Raw genomic sequence first — 15,891 nt, 5'->3', positions numbered from 1 at the left:
TCTATGTGATGATCGAACTGTGATTCTCTTGCCCCCGACTCATGCATAGTCTCATACTGATTACCTCCGCATCTGGGCAACAATTTCTTCCGCCTGTTTGAGAAAGAATAGTCGGGAGAGGTCTATATTGACTCCGGGGATGGATCAACACTCATGAGCTGGTCAACTAGGGCCATGTTCTTGGTGGATGATGTGAAGTCGCACCAACAGCCGCCTTCCGCCTTGCACATGATCTGGGCGTTGACTAACGGCCAATGATTAGCCACCTCCAGAAGCTTGTAACGAAATCTAATTCCACTTACATCTGGTAGGCCTTCCTCTGGGAAGCGAGTGACCAAACACAAGCGGTGATGGTGTGGGTACATGCTGTGGTTCAGCATGCTGTTCTGTGTCTGCAACCAGTTCTTCGTCTTCGCCGGCAGGTTGATCACGGCATTTAGAGAAATCAATCCCATGCCAAGCTGCTGTCCAGTTGGTGATGGTGAAACTGAGCTCCCCAGGTTCGCAGACGTGGATAGTGTACCCGCGTAAGGCGATCTCTCGAGTCACCGCAAAAGCCCGGTCGATATTCTCAGGCTTAAGAGCTTCTATAACTGCAAGTCGATTGTGGTAGGCTATGTCGCATACGGACGTGTCTCGGCTGATTGAGAAATGTGCTGTGCTGTACATAACTGCATTGTGAAGGTATGGCTGATCGGCCATGAGTGCCGGATGGCGACCCCGAGCTGCCTCAACGTTAGTTCATCAATATTTTACTCATACCTCAAGCCATTTAACTTGCCATTCACAGTTCCAGTCAGCATGATCATTTTTGGTTTCTTTCTATGCAAGTGAGTTAACTGGAATATTTATCAGCATCGTTATAGCAACGCTAGTGGAGATCACAGGTCTCACCTTCAACAGAAGAGCCGCGACAATGTCCCCGTTTGTCACCTGCAACTTTGCTCCGTGAGTCGAAGCGATCTTTGCTTGATGTTTCTCTCGTAAGTTGGCAATCAAAGCCTCAGGGAAAACCAAGAGTCGTCGGGTTTCGGATGGTTGCAAGATGAGTTCCGGAACAAAACCCAGTAAGATCCCAGCTCTCTCTTTGGCAGTTGTAACTCTGTAAGTTGCCTTTCTCTGCAGTTCTTTCTCACTTAGGTCTTTTGGACCGTCGAGAGCCCCGCGTTCAAGTTGCAGGAACTGAGCTGGCTTTTCCCCACGTGCTACTTGCAGCCACGCTCTCACAAAGCTAGAGAACCCCAGCTGGTCCACAATCGCATGTGGAATGTTCGTACATACAACAGTCGCATCTTCATACTGGGTCAGATGCACAAGAAACGTTGCGGTATCTGGCTTATCCTCATAGCGTGCTCTTGGCCAGGTTGTAGGGGTCCATTCTTTCTCTATATCAACGATTGACTTCCCCCATGTGACCCCTTGGCTAGCTGATATATTTGATGCGGGTAGAAGTTGGCTTGCGGCCAGAGTTGTTCGAACGCGGCGGCTCGACCATCCGAAAAGTGGGCCATCGTGAGAAGGTGTTGGGAGATGACAAACCAGACCTCCCTGCTTTCCATCTGACTGAATCTTGGAACCGAGAATGGGGAGGTGGTTTCGTATCAAGTTGTCGAGAGAAGTCCGCAAGATATCCTCTCGAATCGGATGCCGGAGGACGAAGAATACGATGTTGCGGATGTAGTCGATGGGCTTCCATCGGTCCTTTGGGTCCAATTGAAGGATTTGTCCCCTTACTGTGCTAGATTCGTCTGGCTTCATGGCGATATTCTGCTTTCAGCGGCTAACTACTGAGACATACGAATGAGAAAGACTTCAGATGATGTACAAAATGAAAGGCTTGCTGGTGGTGTACTGTTCTCACTCTTTCGTGTCTATTCAAACTTGAATCAAGTAGCAAAGTGTTTCGGGAAATTTCCTGGTTATCATAAACAGCAACACGATGCTTAACAGGCATTCATCAAAGTACAAGCAGAATTTTCCATGGTGTTGCGTAAACCTCAACAAATGGGTTGTGGCTGGGCTCAAAAGGTAAGATAGATATTGAAAGCGTTTCAAGGAATCGCAAGGTTCGCTGTTAGATTATATGCTCATTGTTATTGTATTTCAGCGTTGCATTTGCATTATCCCATCGACTGGAATGCCAACGCCAAGCAATTCGAAAGAAACACGTGTAAACCAATAGCGAAGGACGGAATAGCGTCCCTTGCATCCCGTGTGTAACATTTGGCTGGCGCCACATTGCTACCAATTAACCGAGTCCCTGGCATTTATAACGCGTTCCGGAGGGATGTTCACGGGGCTACCTCAACTGCGGAAATTGTGTTCGTATTCTTGCCAGCAGCCCGGTGGGATGGCAGGCATCTGCCAAGTATCCAGGGCGCAAAGGCCTTCTTGGCGTGAACGACTCTCAGGCACTGAGATTAAGTTTGTGGAGAACGTCACAGTCTCGCCGAATCGGATGACGAGGGAATTCAGTCAACCCTCATCAAAAACGCTGAGCATGTGGGATGCATGCGGGTTTGAGGGACCCGAGAAAGTGATGATTGCCAAGTCTGCAGTTGTTCTCTGGTGTCCATCCTTCTCCTTTAGTAGTACATCTGACTCTGCATAACGCTTGCCAAATAGTCTGTCTGAGAAACCCGATAGTTGTCCTGCTCGAGAAACGAATTCGACGAAGGGTCGCTGTTGGCGTTGAAGACCAAGTTACTTCCGTAGCTCCCAGTCTCGTTTGCGACATTTCCAGTCCACGTGGGCCAATTTGGCGCGTCAGAAACTTGTTTACCCTGTTAGCAACTCTTTTCTACGAAGACACGGCAGCTCAATATAGGAAGTCCTGCCAAGTAAACGTACCTCCGTGATGATTGGGGTCAAGTTCCGAGACGAATGACGCCCAAGCTCCGCTCATGAGCTTGGAGGCTGTCGCGAATTGTGTTTGGTTGGACGTGGTGGCGTCCAAATTTGCGAAAATGAAGTTGACATCCATGGAGTGATGCGAACCTAAACGGGCCGTGGAGCTAGGAGGTAAGAGATTGACCCTAGCTGAATATGCCTTTTGTCCAGCAGTAGCCCAGGCCTTCAAAGTCATTCGTCGTGATGTTGTTTCGACAACATCAGTGTGAAACATGACCCCTCGCTTCCACTGAGCGCCGTACAATTGAACATCTTCCGTTGAGGGAGTATACACTGCGGGGAGTCCGGTGGTATTACTGGGGTACAAGGCCTCGATCTTGGACACAGTGGTCTCGTCTGGGCCGCCAGCCGCAACAAGTGCTTTGAAGTCGTCGTCGGTGTCAATGGGTCCACCAAACATGAAGACAGTTGCCTCATCTGTTGTCGTCGAGTACATAATTGGTACACGAACGAAATGGCCCTTGTCAAGAGATGCGGTCGGCCCATCCCGGAGGAAATCACCATCGACTTGCGTAAGCCATGGTCCAAGGCCGGTACCTGAGAATACAGGTGTGTTGCTGACATTCAGAGCGGCGGACAAGGACTCGACAGGTAAACTGCGGAGGCACTCGAGCGGGCTGGTCTTGTCGGCGCAGCCCGTTTCCGTGATGTTTCGGTAGAGATCCTCGGTGTACGCAACGGGATCCTTTACGTTGTATGGCCACTTCTCTGCCATACCGCCACTTTGCATGATTGCTCCGCGAAACAGACCGTCGTCCCTGCCACCGTACGCAATCAGATGCTTACCGACGGATAGGCCTCCCGCACTCTGACCAAAGATTGTGACCTCGCGTGGATCTCCGCCGAAAGCGGCGATATTCTCTTGGATCCAGCTCAAAGCCAACCTTTGGTCACGGAGGCCATTATTCGCAGAACCATTGGCTGTCAACTCATTGGATCCCCAGAGAAACCCAAAGGCTGAGAGTCGATAGTTGATGGAGACGGCAATCAAAGGTTTCTGAGCGGCGCTGGCTTGTCGTACAAAGTTCGTTAAGTTGGTTTCCCTGGATGAACCGGCATAGAGGCCGGCCCTACAGTAGGTACCGTGTCAGTCTCAGTACGCAACATTGGGGCATAGAAACAAACCCGTGGATCCAGACTGCAACAGGAAGAGCTTCTGTTCCGTTGTAGTCGCTCGGCCGGATGACGTTCAGCGACAGGCAGTCTTCAGACATTGGGTAGCTGGGAGGGGCCTTGAGTTGGCACGGTCAGCTTTCAATTCATGTTGTTCACATGGTTAGCTCTCACAGTGTATTGCATGCAGATATCAGCATACTCGACTGCTGACCGGGGCGTCTGCCACGATGTGTTCAGACTTTCTGGTGCTTTGAAACGGCGATCTCCAACTGGAGGTTGAGCGTATGGCATTCCGAGGAAGACATCTTGTTCGTAGTTGTCCAGGTGAAGACCTTCGTAAGTCCCGTTCTGTACAGTGACAACAGGTCCTGCGTTTACCCGTTGAAACACGAGCAGCAAAACATTGCTTAACAACACCAGTGAAACCATATTCAATCATGAAAACCGACAGATGGGAATCTGACAGGAAACAGAGAGAGGATCTCATTTTCGCGGCTACAGCAGTTCTTTTGTTTACATTCGGTTGTGATCTTCCGAATACTACATGATGTACCAACTAGCCGACTGTTATGGCAGATAGCCGACGATAAGGCCCGGGAACGTGGCGATAAGAGGCAGATTGCCGCGATATGCCGAGTTGACAGTCAATCATCGCCCGTCGTGATTTTATCCTGCGCAACAACCGTCACCAAAAAGAATCGAAGTTGGCATACAATTGATTGACCTCGAGTATGGAGGTAGGCTGTTTCAAAGCGATCGAAAGACTACACCGTAGAATCTTTTTCAAGTCGGAATCCGCATCCCCCTGCAACCCCCTTGCACACCTATTTCATTGGACATAGACCCTGTCTCCCCAGGGCCTTGATTAAGCTAGTAGGGGGAAATTACACACAGTATTAGGGCCTGTGACGAATCAGACCCCCTACTTCAGCGGATTCCGACTTGAACGAGACTTTACGGTATGATGGATATCAAGAGCTGTGGTCAACCTTGGAGAACCCCTTTCGTGCTAGTCCTCACAGAGACGTAACCAACTTCCGAGGGCCGAGTAGTACCGATGGCTTCCGAGTGTGCTCTTCGTATCGCCTTCGTATACCTTTCGCCCCTGTTGATAACGACTAGACTTTGCAAATAACGTAGGGTAGACCTCGAAGATTATCGTAAGACTTTACCGCTAAGACTATGACTCTTTGAAACCGATGGCTCTACGTAACCAGGTATATGCCATGGACAACTACAGACTTCATGGAAGCCCCTTTCCCTGCAAGTCTATCAACTCGTCTATCGGATAATTCCGGTGGGCGCCCATAGTCTGAGACGCTATTACTTGATCGCAATGTGAAGTAACTTTCCATTGACTGTGTACCGCTGAACCTTATGACTAGATTGCAGGAGGTAGTTGTCGACAACCAAAGCTGACTTGCGGACCCCCGATCGCGTTCTTCGCTTTCGCGTCTACTAGTTAGGTCGTACCTGCAACCCACCTAGGTAAGTATGTTCGTCTAATTGAAGACTCATCCCAGAGCCATGGCCTTGAGATTTTGCCAAGGAATCGAAGACTGTCGCATATCCCACCTCAGTTGACGGACCACGTGCACCACCCACCTCCTCTCTTCGACTTCAGTGTGGCGGAAACTCGGCCGGGAACATGGCGCAAAAAGACCAGGGAATAATTTTCCGCCAGCCATGGTCACCTTCACGCCTATGTGTCCCGTCGTCCTGGCCTTTCCCATCGGCCCAAACGCAATAGACTTTGTGGCAGAAACGCAGCCGAGAACGACACAAATGGCCATCCATGTAACAATACACGACTCACGAGTCGTGGGCTACTGGTCTGCGACACTCATGACCCCCTTTTTGCATAATTTCGCCTCGTGTCATGGTAGTCCAGATTGCTGTGCAAAGTTTAAATCCTTAACAGTCGCATAATTCGTACACCGACACCGAGCTGACGCCTAGTAAGCCTTGTCCAGGGTTTAAGGGAACAGAAAGATATTACCGTTAGACCGTCCTTTCCTTGCGCGCCCTAACTCTCTTTCCCCCCGGCGCCAAGTCTTCAGGTCCCATTTTTGGAGGGGACAGTTACACCTAGAGGTTTTTGATTGATCGAAATCGGAAGTTTAGCGCCATGGATCGCGAACCAGACGCCTATTCCGTAGCTAGAGCCTCAACTGTGAGAAGGCGTAGCATTGTCACCATAACCGACCGGCAGACGCTCTCCATAGACTTGAGCCTCACCTCTACAGACACGTTTCCATCCGTATTCGCGGACGAAAAGACCAGAAGTCCTGGCCTCGTTCAAGAGAAATCAATCAACATGAGCACAGAAACCATTCAAGAGAATCAAGAGAACGAGAAGAGAGATGAACCGTCAGCTCTGGTTGTACCGTCAACGCCTAAGTACTTGTCTGGATACAGATTATTCCTGGTGATGACCTGCGTGACTCTTGTCTGCTGGCTCATGTTCCTCGACAGCTCGATTATTGTCACTGTAAGCCAAAGCTGCCTGGGAAGGCTGCCAGAGACCTTTGGGGCTGATACTGTCATAGGCAATTCCAGCGATTACCGACGAATTCCACTCTCTTGGCGACATTGGCTGGTATGGAAGTGCGTATCACCTCGCAAACGCAGCATTTCAGCCCCTTACGGGAAAGATATATCGCTATTTTAGCTCTAAAGTAAGAGAAGCGAATACACATAGTAGTTCCTTGCTGATAGTCGTAGTGGTCGTTTTTCACGTTCCTGGTGGTCTTCGAACTCGGCTCGCTGATTTGCGGCGCCGCGACGTCTTCAATGATCTTGATTGTCGGTAGAGTCATTGCAGGAATGGGCAGCGCTGGTATCATGAGTGGAGGACTTACAATCATTGCGGGTTCCGTACCTTTGGAAAAGAGACCAGGTTGGTTTGATCTGACCTCTTATTCATTTTGTCACACGCTAACAACCAGGCAACAGCTCTTACTGGATTGCTGATTGGCCGTAGGTCTTCGCAACTATCGCGTAACGGTCTAAGCTAACAACATGTAAAGTCGCAAACAGTGGAAGTGTCTTCGGTCCAGTTCTAGGAGGCGTGATAACGCAGTACAGCACGTGGAGATGGGGTGAGTAACTTTACACCTGCTGAAGGTTCCCGAAAAAGACGTCAGCTCTAACATCAGATGATGGCGTGCAGCTTTCTACATCAACCTTCCTATCGGCGGTTTAGTCTTGCCTCTCCTCGTTTGGACAGATATTCCCGATCAAGTGCCGAAACCAAGTCCGATGGCTGTGATTCCGAAGCTACATCAATACCTCGACTTTCTTGGATTTGTTCTTTGCGCTGGAGCTGCTGTCTTGCTGCTTCTGGCTTTGGAGATTGGCGGAAACGAGGAGTTCAGTAGCCCAACGGTCATTGGGATGTTCTGCGGTTCTGCAGTATCTTTCGTCGCGTTCTTGACTTGGAATTATCGAAAGGGTGATGATGCACTTATCCCCAGATCAATGGCAGGAAAGCGGCCGGTGTGGTGCGCCGCTTCAACCAACTTCACGATGGTCGGTTCTGCGATGATCCAGATCTATCTCCTTCCGCTCTACTTCCAAGCCGTCCAGGGCTCAACGCCTTCCCAGAGCGGAGTCAATGTTTTACCGAGTATTCTGTCGCAACTCGTAGCTGCCTTTGGTGGAGGTATACTAGGTCAGTTGCGCTTCAAACTCAGACTTTGGCAAAAAGTTTGCTGACTTTCTTATTAGTGGGCAAGCTCGGATATTACCTTCCATGGGCTATCGGAGGCACCGCAGTAACAATCGTTGCCAGTGGGCTCTTCACAACATTGACACCAACTACACCGATTGCGCAATGGGTAGGGTTCCAGATTCTTACCGGAGCTGGTCGTGGTGTCGTGTTGCAAATTGTAAGTTGCAATGTTTCAGCTGAGCATTGGATATTAGAAAGGCAAACTGACAACTGGGTTCTCTAGCCAAGCATCGCCATACAAGCCAATTTGCCTCCGGAGCAGATTGCCCAAGGAATGTCTTTCGTGACATTCTCTCAATTCATGGGTTCGGCCATTGCCTTGGCATTGGGCAACGCCATCTTCGTTGGCGCTCTGAAAGCAGACCTCCCCGTGTTCGCCCCGGACGTCGACCCTGACTTGGTAATTGGAGCGGGCGCAACTGGGTTCCGCAAAGTTGTTGCTCAAGTTGCACTGCCAGGAGTGTTGATGGCCTACGTATCCAGCATCGACAAGGAGTTTTTCCTATCGCTAGGACTCGCGATCGCGTCATTCTGTTTTGCATGGGGGATGGGATGGAAGGATCTTAGACCCAATAAGAAACCTACGAAACCTGACTCGAGCTCATCATAAAAGAAGAGCTTTAGGTTTTTCGACCGATTGAGAATAATTACTGTTAGCGAGATAGCCATACCTTAGTCATTCTATTACTGAACAACCTCGGTGCAAAGGTTCCATCTAAAGCAGGTAATCACCGATAGCTCACCGAGCGAACGAGCGAAGTCCATACATGTTACCTAAGATCCGAACAGCAATCACGATGGTTGAATGTCCAGTATTTAGAGTTGACTCCGAATCCTGGAGTCCGGATTCAGCGGTTGAAAGTGGACCTTCACTGCTAAGCGAGGCATCAGGAGTGATGGTCGGATGGTGGAGGTGGGCAACCGTGCGCTCAGTGTACGCGTTGCGATGTGGCTTCAGCTACAGACTCGTCCAAAGAAGGAATTGTGCACGAAGGAACTGATTCAAAGACACATGACGCGTCAACAACTCGCAACTCAAGTTGTCAACAACTAGACGAGCCACACTTCAAGAGCTGCTCAACTGCGAAGACTGACTCTTTCTCGTGGCACATGAAATTCTATCATGCGCCGGAAAGTGGGTGGCTACCGACGGCATGGCGCGGGGAGGAAAGCAGGCCGCTGGGGAATCTCAACAGGCGATGATGGGCTCAGAGTTGCCTACCTCGCTCTAGTTAGGCATGTGCCTATGGTCACGCAACGTGGCACCTACGTAGTACACTGTACACAAAGATTGGAACGTCCCAACAGAACAGTTGACGCGTTTCAGCCCTCTGATCTGCCAAAGCTACTGTACAGCCAGCCCCTAGCTGTCGAACGGTTGCCATCTTCTCCAACCCCCAAATCGTTCGTTCTCGGAGCGGCCGGACGCTGGGATCACCGGGGGCCATTCCTCCGAGGCGATCCACTGTTCGTCTTCGGCGATGCCTTTGATCTACGAGCGACGGCCGTTAGACTTTGAGCTCTTGCAAATCCGGAAAGCTTGACAAAGACTTTGCTTTCCTCTCGGAAAAGCGGCCAGTCGATTCTACTGCCCATCCTCATCTCAGTCTTTTCAGATATAATGAACGGCGTGCCAAGACCGAACATAAGCACTCGGCAGAGGCTGAGCACCGCCATCGCCTTGATGGAGTCAGGTGGCTTTTCTGCCCGTCAGTCTGTTTATCTGAATAGTGGTTCGTTCACCAAGTCAGGTCCAGCCCGACAGCCTCCCCGCGAGGCATGCTGAAACTGATCTGAGAGATAACCCGCCCGCGGGGAGCCAAGAAGGCAGTACTCATGCGCTTTGACCGTCTCGACAGGTGTTCAGGGTCTCATCGACCCGCTCTTGACTCAAGAAGGCAACAGTGCGCCCGCAAAATAAATGGAAAGCGTTGGAACGTGCGTCCCAAGAGGCGAAAACGAGTATTGTGGGATAGAGTTCGCGCGATCTACGAGTTCATCTTGTCGTCCCGCAGCTTCGGAGTTGTCTTTTGTCCAGAGATGGAATTCGCCGAAGATTGTTTGGGCCTCCCACTGGCTTGTTACCCCCCAGTTCGGCAAAGCCTGGCGCCTAGTGTACGAATAGTGAGAGGCAACACAGAGCCGACGAAGGATGGATGGATGGGCACTTTTCCGTCTGGGTGATGTTAGCCCGCGCCATGAGCAAGTTACTATCAAGGTTTTCATTTTCCGCTGGTTCCCCCTCGTTTTTGCCAAGCGGCGCCGTCTTGGTGTTTCTTGATTCAATCTATTTACTCACTTCGCCAAGAGCTCCAGCCTTGCTCCAGACAATTGTTCTAGCGCGAGAGGCTCAGACACAGCCCCCAAGAAAAGAGGATTCACGTGCCGTTGCCGCCGATCGAGACGGCGGCGGCGGGGGAAACCCGCGGCGGCGGGTGCTAGTGCCCGTCGAGCACGTTCGGCGGCACGCCGGATGGCTCCAGCAGTCAGTGCCATCCTTGAAGAGTTGACATATATGTCACAGTTGGCCGAATAGGAACTCTAAATTTATTCGCGCAAATTGATTCAAAAGACTGTGTGGCAGGGCCAATATGTCGAGTCGTGGAGCTCAAACCTGCCAAGACTCTACGACTCTTTCCAGTTTACCTTTTTGGACATCCTCTGTATGACCGCATCGTTGGGCAGCCATTGAGCCCTCTTATTGTTTCTAAACTAGACACTATCAAATGTCTTGGCCTTCGTCGTCAATAGATCCCCCCACCTGAGGCTTTGGTCTTGGCAGTCGTTTTCTTGGCATAGTAGTTGTTTTTAGAAGATTCACGAAGCTGTCACGATGCACGTCTGACTGACTGGAAATGTCTTGGGAACGGAACTGACGAACCACGGTCTTGAGTACTTGTCCGAGGTCCGTGTGCGCCGCTCTTCACGGAACGTTGGAATTGCCTTTCTCGCAAAACGAGATAATTCGTCAGCCCCATCACGGAAGCCATGGATGGCTTTCTCACGATTGTTGCAGTGGACCCTAATTGAAAGAAGGTTTGGGGGGACATAACGATGTTGCATAGCCTAGGAGGTATTGAGAAAGGTGCACAGCGGCTAAACGGAGCGGTTCCGCCCTGCAGGAAAGCCCCGTCACCAGCCCAATGGTTGCCTTATTTCCAGAGCAGTGGTAAAGGCAATGTGTGCCAAGTCGGATCGGCATCTTGACATGCAAATGGGCGCTGAGTCGACATATCATACGTGAGTGGTTTCCTGGAAACCTTAAAATAAGAAATCGACAATGCGCATGATTGCTTGACCGAAAAGGGAAGAGCAGGTTCTACCGAGACATCTCATCTAGATCTGACAAGGCCCCCCGCCCCCGCGCAAGAACCCCGACATGAGTCGAACGCGCGGATGTCCTTGGCATGGCTAGGGCGCATCTTGGCAAGGTTGACTATTTTTGAAGCCTCTGGTCTTCGCGGCTAAGAAAGAAGTAGATATAAGCTTCGTTGGTTGTCACTTAGTATCCTTTTGACATCATTCGTCTCTTCTCATTTGTCGTGCAGGTACATGAACCTTTGCCGCCAACATGCTGTTCTCACAAAGAAGCGCCTGCGATCGTTGCCGAGCTCTTAAGAGCCGGTGCTCCAGAGAGTCTGGAGCTGCCAAGTGCGAGAGATGTCAACGCCTCCAGATTGACTGCTTCTACAGCCCGCCGAGAAGGATGGGTAGACCAGCGAAGAAGAGATTGGGCCAGGAAAACACCAGCGCAACAGTACCACCACCACAACCACAACCTTCATCCGGTTACCGGCGCTCTTCAACAATGTCCAGCGCAACTATTCAGTCGAGCCAATCCGAACTGGTTCAAACACCAAACAACGACACGAACGAGTTTCAATATGGGTTGGGTATCATTCAGAGTCATCCTGCAGAGGATGCACCTTGGGCAGAGACTTTCGAAGACCCGTTGCTTGGCCTCTTGCAAAATAATGACCCAAAGATGGTGGCAACGGAGTGGATGGATCACGATTCGTTGGGTTTCTTGGATCATCAGGACAGCACAATGATTTCCGACCACGGACTTCCACTGACTCCTCCAACCACCATCGGATCCCTCCCGAATGGCTCGGAAGACGCATGGATGCCCAGTTGCGAGCAACCAAGTGATTTTGGACATCCGGAGTCATTCGCATGCGACACCCTCCCATCATCACCGGAACATGAGCCGAAGTCCACGGAGCCTGCGACTCAACGCCTGCTGGAGCTTCAGTCTCACCTCTTCGCCCGCCACATGGCAAAGGCGCAAAATATGGACAGCCTGCCTGCTCTCATCAACACTACAGTCCACTCGACCGAGACCCTCATCGACATCGTGGAGGGCCTCCCGCAGCTCCGACCCAGTGTGGAGGGCCGGCGCTCCGCTTCGCCACTCTCGTCTTGGGGTGCCGGATCTGACCCTGCCGGCTTCAACGCGCCCGCTGCCACGTACGCGGCGCCGGACCCTCAGCTTCAGCAAAATCCGAGCCACGCAATTACAATTTCTCTTTTCATCACCTGCTATCTTGTTCTTTTGGACTCTTACGACGAGCTGCTCTCAGCTCTGCGAGCACGTTTGCAGTGCTCCCGGCAAAGCCAGGGCCCGAGTCCCGCCAGCGACATGGGCCTGGCACAGCCATTCTTCAACAGCACACCAGGGGGAAACCTCAACAAGTTCAACCTTGTCAGCTCTTTCGACTTGGATGTCAACTCTGTTGTTTTCCTCTTGTCACGAATGATGAAGCGGTTACACAAGTCCACGGAGAGCCGCTTCGTGGCCGTTTCGATGGAGAACCCTGCCATCAACCACATGAAGGGACAGAATCAAGGTGGATACCCGGTTAGGCATGGGTCAATTAGCTATGAATTCCAGGATGGGGCCAGCCAGGATACAGATGCATTTTCGGAGCCGTCTCCGGGAGGTTCATTCTCCCCGATGATGATGATGGGGAACTACGCTCTGAGGGAAGTGAGCCAGAGACACCAAAGCGTGATGGAGTCGTTGCGCGTCATTAGATGGCTGGCTGATGAATTATGACATAGCGTGCACCAATAAAAACAGAATTGCTTTTGCACGAATAAAGACGCAAATTTCCTTTGAGACATCGTGAGTTCTCCGCGAGTCGTTTTGATGGGTGTGTCCAAGCTTCCGTGACTCGACCAAGAATTGAAACCAGCTCGCCGCATGTACTATGTATTGCGACTGGATTGTCATCGACGGGGGAAAAGGCCAGTCGTCGTAATACCCTGCCGCAAATCATCCCATGATGAGATGAGAGATTATTTCCACAGGTCACAACAGCCTTGAATGAATCTATTAATAGCACCCACATGAGGACGAATCCAAACATTTGGAACTTCATCCCATCTTGTCGGATGGCTCCGTAACAGTTGGTATGGTTATGCCCAACAAGAACACAGGCTGTAGAGGTCTCAAATCAAGCCTAATTATACCCTTTAAACACTGCTCGGAGATAATCTCGGGTCCTGTCAAATCTGGCAGTATCTGATGTGTTTTGCGAATTGAGTCAACGGCGAAGCAAACCTCCTCGGTGTCCGACTCGTTCTTGGCGGGCGCAGCTCTTCGGCGTCACAGCACTCGTGCGTCACAGACCAGCCGCGACGGCTTGGCAGTAGCTAGTGGAAGTAGTACGCCCAGATTCAGATCAAGATCTTCCAGGCCAACTTATGAGCTGAACTGGGACTCCAGAGTCTGGCAGAATCAAATGGTAGCGGATAAGATCTGACCAGGGCCTCTTAGATTCACATGTACATTCCGGTGCTAGCGCGTGGGGTTCCGGTGTTTGAACTTTGAGCGGGACAATCTCCGCCTCCCTTATCTTATCTATTCCGCAACATCGGTAGTCATCGGAATTCAATTCCACGTCTAAGTATCTTCGGAATGCAGGATACCAGACATGATGTTGACGGCTTGACCATCTGATTTACTTCAACATCCAATGTACAAACTTAGGCAACGATGGCCGGAACCAAGGGTAAGACGTTGGCATTTGCCTGTGAGCAGTGCAAGTCAGGCAAACGCAAGGTTAGTACCAGTACCCCACCTCGAAGGGTGCATGGGAGCATGCAGCAGTGGAGATCATGTTGGTTGACATATTGGATATCGGAGTGTGATGGGGTCAAACCGAAGTGCTCGCTATGTTCTAGGCTAGGCAAACCTTGCACGTACGTTGAGCAGCGTCCGAAGAAGTAAGTTGCCTGCAGCTAGACAAACCCCGGGTGGTCTTGGGCGGAGTTAAACCGGACCTATCTAGGAGAAAGTACTGGGACGAAGACTATGTGAAAGGTCTCGAGCAGCAGGTGCAAGCTCTCCTCGCTGTTGTAAGACAGTATGAAAGACAGTTTGGTATCTTGCCATCTTCGGAAACGGCTCCGTTGCCACTCATCAAAGGCCTCATACCGGATGAACATCAGGAATTCGAATCGAACCTTGTCAGTTATCGGCAGCATGAGCACAGCGATGGCCTGGAAGGACCAATATCTCTCGCAGAAACATTGCGGAATCATGAAGAGCTGTCTCCATTTCCTACCCATGAAAGATCTCCAGTGGCTTTAGAAGAGCTAAGTGTCATGATGTGGAGGATGAACCTGGGCGACGGCGCAGTCATCACCCAGGACGGCGACTCGGCTCTTTCTTATGAGATTGCAGCAGAGTACGCTGTGGAAACCTCCCATATTTCACCCCCTGCTGAAATCCTCCGCTACAGTCAAGATTCGAACTTACTATCGAAACTCGCATCAGTCTTCCTCGACAACATCAACCAAGAGCATCAATTTACACCATACACATCACCTTCATTTCTGGATCAATACCCATACCAAAGAATCGATGAAACTTTCCTCCACACTGCGATACTCGCAACAGGAGCCGCCTTTCTAGCAAGCCGAGACCCCAACATGGCCAAGGTCGGCGAGGATTTTGCGAAGTACGCAGAAAAGCTCGTTTTTGACTGTTGTCGCTATCGGCCCACGCTCTCAGTAATTCAGGGAATGTGCATCTTGTCTTTCAGATCCTTGTCCATTGGAAAAGACCATTTGGGCTGGATGTTCATCTCTATGGCTGGGGGTTTGTGCGTTCACTTACGACTACATGTTCTTGCGTTGGATGAATGTGCTGGGAGAGCTTTGAAGCCTACGTCGCCAGAGATCAGGACGTTCTGGATGTTCTACTTTGTCGACGTATCTGCAATCACTATTTTGGGAAGGAATTGCGCACTTCCGTGGCGGCGCGTCAATGTGCCCGAATTCCATACAACGTTGAACGCTGAAACCGCAGACTTGGCAGAGCTCTCCTTCGCATGGCAAAGTCAGCTATGGTACACCCACGCTGAAGCCATGGATCAGATGTAAGTGACATGATCGCCGCTAGGCACTATCATTGGATTCTGACAAGTTCGACATTAGATTCGCCCCATCCTTTGAGAAGCTTGCTATGGCACAGCAAATTAGGCTTCTCGTATCGACGTTGGAGCAGCTCAACACCTTCTTCCGCTCGAAACCACACCGACTACACATGAACAATGACGCCCCGAAACCAATCGTTTTCTTCCACTTGCAGTATCATATGGCAATTATGATCATCATATCGTCGTTCCTGCGATCCTTCACTTCCTCGGACACGCCCGGTATCAACGAAGCCGAATCAAATAGTTCACTACTCGTACTACGATCTATCACAAGCGCAGCGTCAGAGACAATACGTTTGTGTCGGCTGTATCGGGACAGGTACACCTTCACGATGGCACATCCTATCATAGTGCACCATCTTTTGAGCGCGATTCTTGTTCATCTGATGAACGCCACCAGTAGTGATACAACTTTAAGAAGACAGAGCTCGCGTTGGTTACGGACAGGGATGGGACTTATGAATGAACTGCGAGAGACATGGCCAACGCGCGTTAATAAGTGCATCCGTGTGGTGCGCGTGCTGGCTCAAAAATGGGGAGCAGTAGGTGCTCTTCCAATGGCATTTGCAGCTCCTGTTGAGCCATCTGCGCAGGAAAGGGAATCACCACGACAAGATTCGAGCTATTCTAGTCGACTCAATGACCCAGCACAGACGGGTGTTGGGGTCTATGATGGCCAAGATG

At 50.8% G+C, this 15,891-nt stretch overlaps 5 protein-coding genes across 5 annotated transcripts; 3 read left to right on the top strand and 2 right to left on the bottom strand.

The window, feature by feature from the left end:
- Positions 1-122: 122 nt before the first annotated feature.
- On the bottom strand, positions 123-702 carry CGCS363_v007567 (uncharacterized protein; the record flags this gene model as incomplete). The annotated part of the gene is made up of 2 exons (XM_036639416.1): positions 123-244; positions 303-702. The coding sequence occupies 2 exons, from the start codon at positions 700-702 to the stop codon at positions 123-125; spliced, it is 522 nt and encodes a 173-aa protein (XP_036496765.1).
- Positions 703-2,585: 1,883 nt separating this feature from the next.
- Positions 2,586-4,455, bottom strand: LIP5-1 (Lipase 5; the record flags this gene model as incomplete). The annotated part of the gene is made up of 4 exons (XM_036639415.1): positions 2,586-2,773; positions 2,851-3,980; positions 4,036-4,142; positions 4,198-4,455. The coding sequence occupies 4 exons, from the start codon at positions 4,453-4,455 to the stop codon at positions 2,586-2,588; spliced, it is 1,683 nt and encodes a 560-aa protein (XP_036496532.1).
- Positions 4,456-6,343: 1,888 nt separating this feature from the next.
- On the top strand, positions 6,344-8,226 carry mlcE-4 (Efflux pump mlcE; the record flags this gene model as incomplete). Its single annotated transcript, XM_036639414.1, has 9 exons — positions 6,344-6,517; positions 6,576-6,704; positions 6,751-6,925; positions 6,982-7,005; positions 7,056-7,127; positions 7,199-7,699; positions 7,756-7,916; positions 7,983-8,159; positions 8,221-8,226. The coding sequence occupies 9 exons, from the start codon at positions 6,344-6,346 to the stop codon at positions 8,224-8,226; spliced, it is 1,419 nt and encodes a 472-aa protein (XP_036496754.1).
- Positions 8,227-11,807: 3,581 nt separating this feature from the next.
- CGCS363_v007564 (uncharacterized protein) lies at positions 11,808-12,818 on the top strand (the record flags this gene model as incomplete). The annotated part of the gene is made up of 1 exon (XM_036639413.1): positions 11,808-12,818. One exon carries the CDS (start codon positions 11,808-11,810, stop codon positions 12,816-12,818), a length of 1,011 nt encoding a protein of 336 aa, XP_036496531.1.
- Positions 12,819-13,760: 942 nt separating this feature from the next.
- CGCS363_v007563 (uncharacterized protein) lies at positions 13,761-15,610 on the top strand (the record flags this gene model as incomplete). Its single annotated transcript, XM_036639412.1, has 5 exons — positions 13,761-13,776; positions 13,954-13,990; positions 14,056-15,147; positions 15,206-15,461; positions 15,608-15,610. The coding sequence occupies 5 exons, from the start codon at positions 13,761-13,763 to the stop codon at positions 15,608-15,610; spliced, it is 1,404 nt and encodes a 467-aa protein (XP_036496751.1).
- Between the last annotated feature and the right edge of the window lie 281 nt (positions 15,611-15,891).

This window comes from Colletotrichum siamense, assembly GCF_013390195.1.
Source record: "Colletotrichum siamense strain Cg363 chromosome Unknown KSG_Cg363_contig04, whole genome shotgun sequence".
NCBI lineage: Eukaryota > Fungi > Ascomycota > Sordariomycetes > Glomerellales > Glomerellaceae > Colletotrichum > Colletotrichum siamense.
The sequence above is the reverse complement of the archived record's forward strand: the minus strand, read 5'-3'. Positions and strand labels throughout refer to the sequence as shown.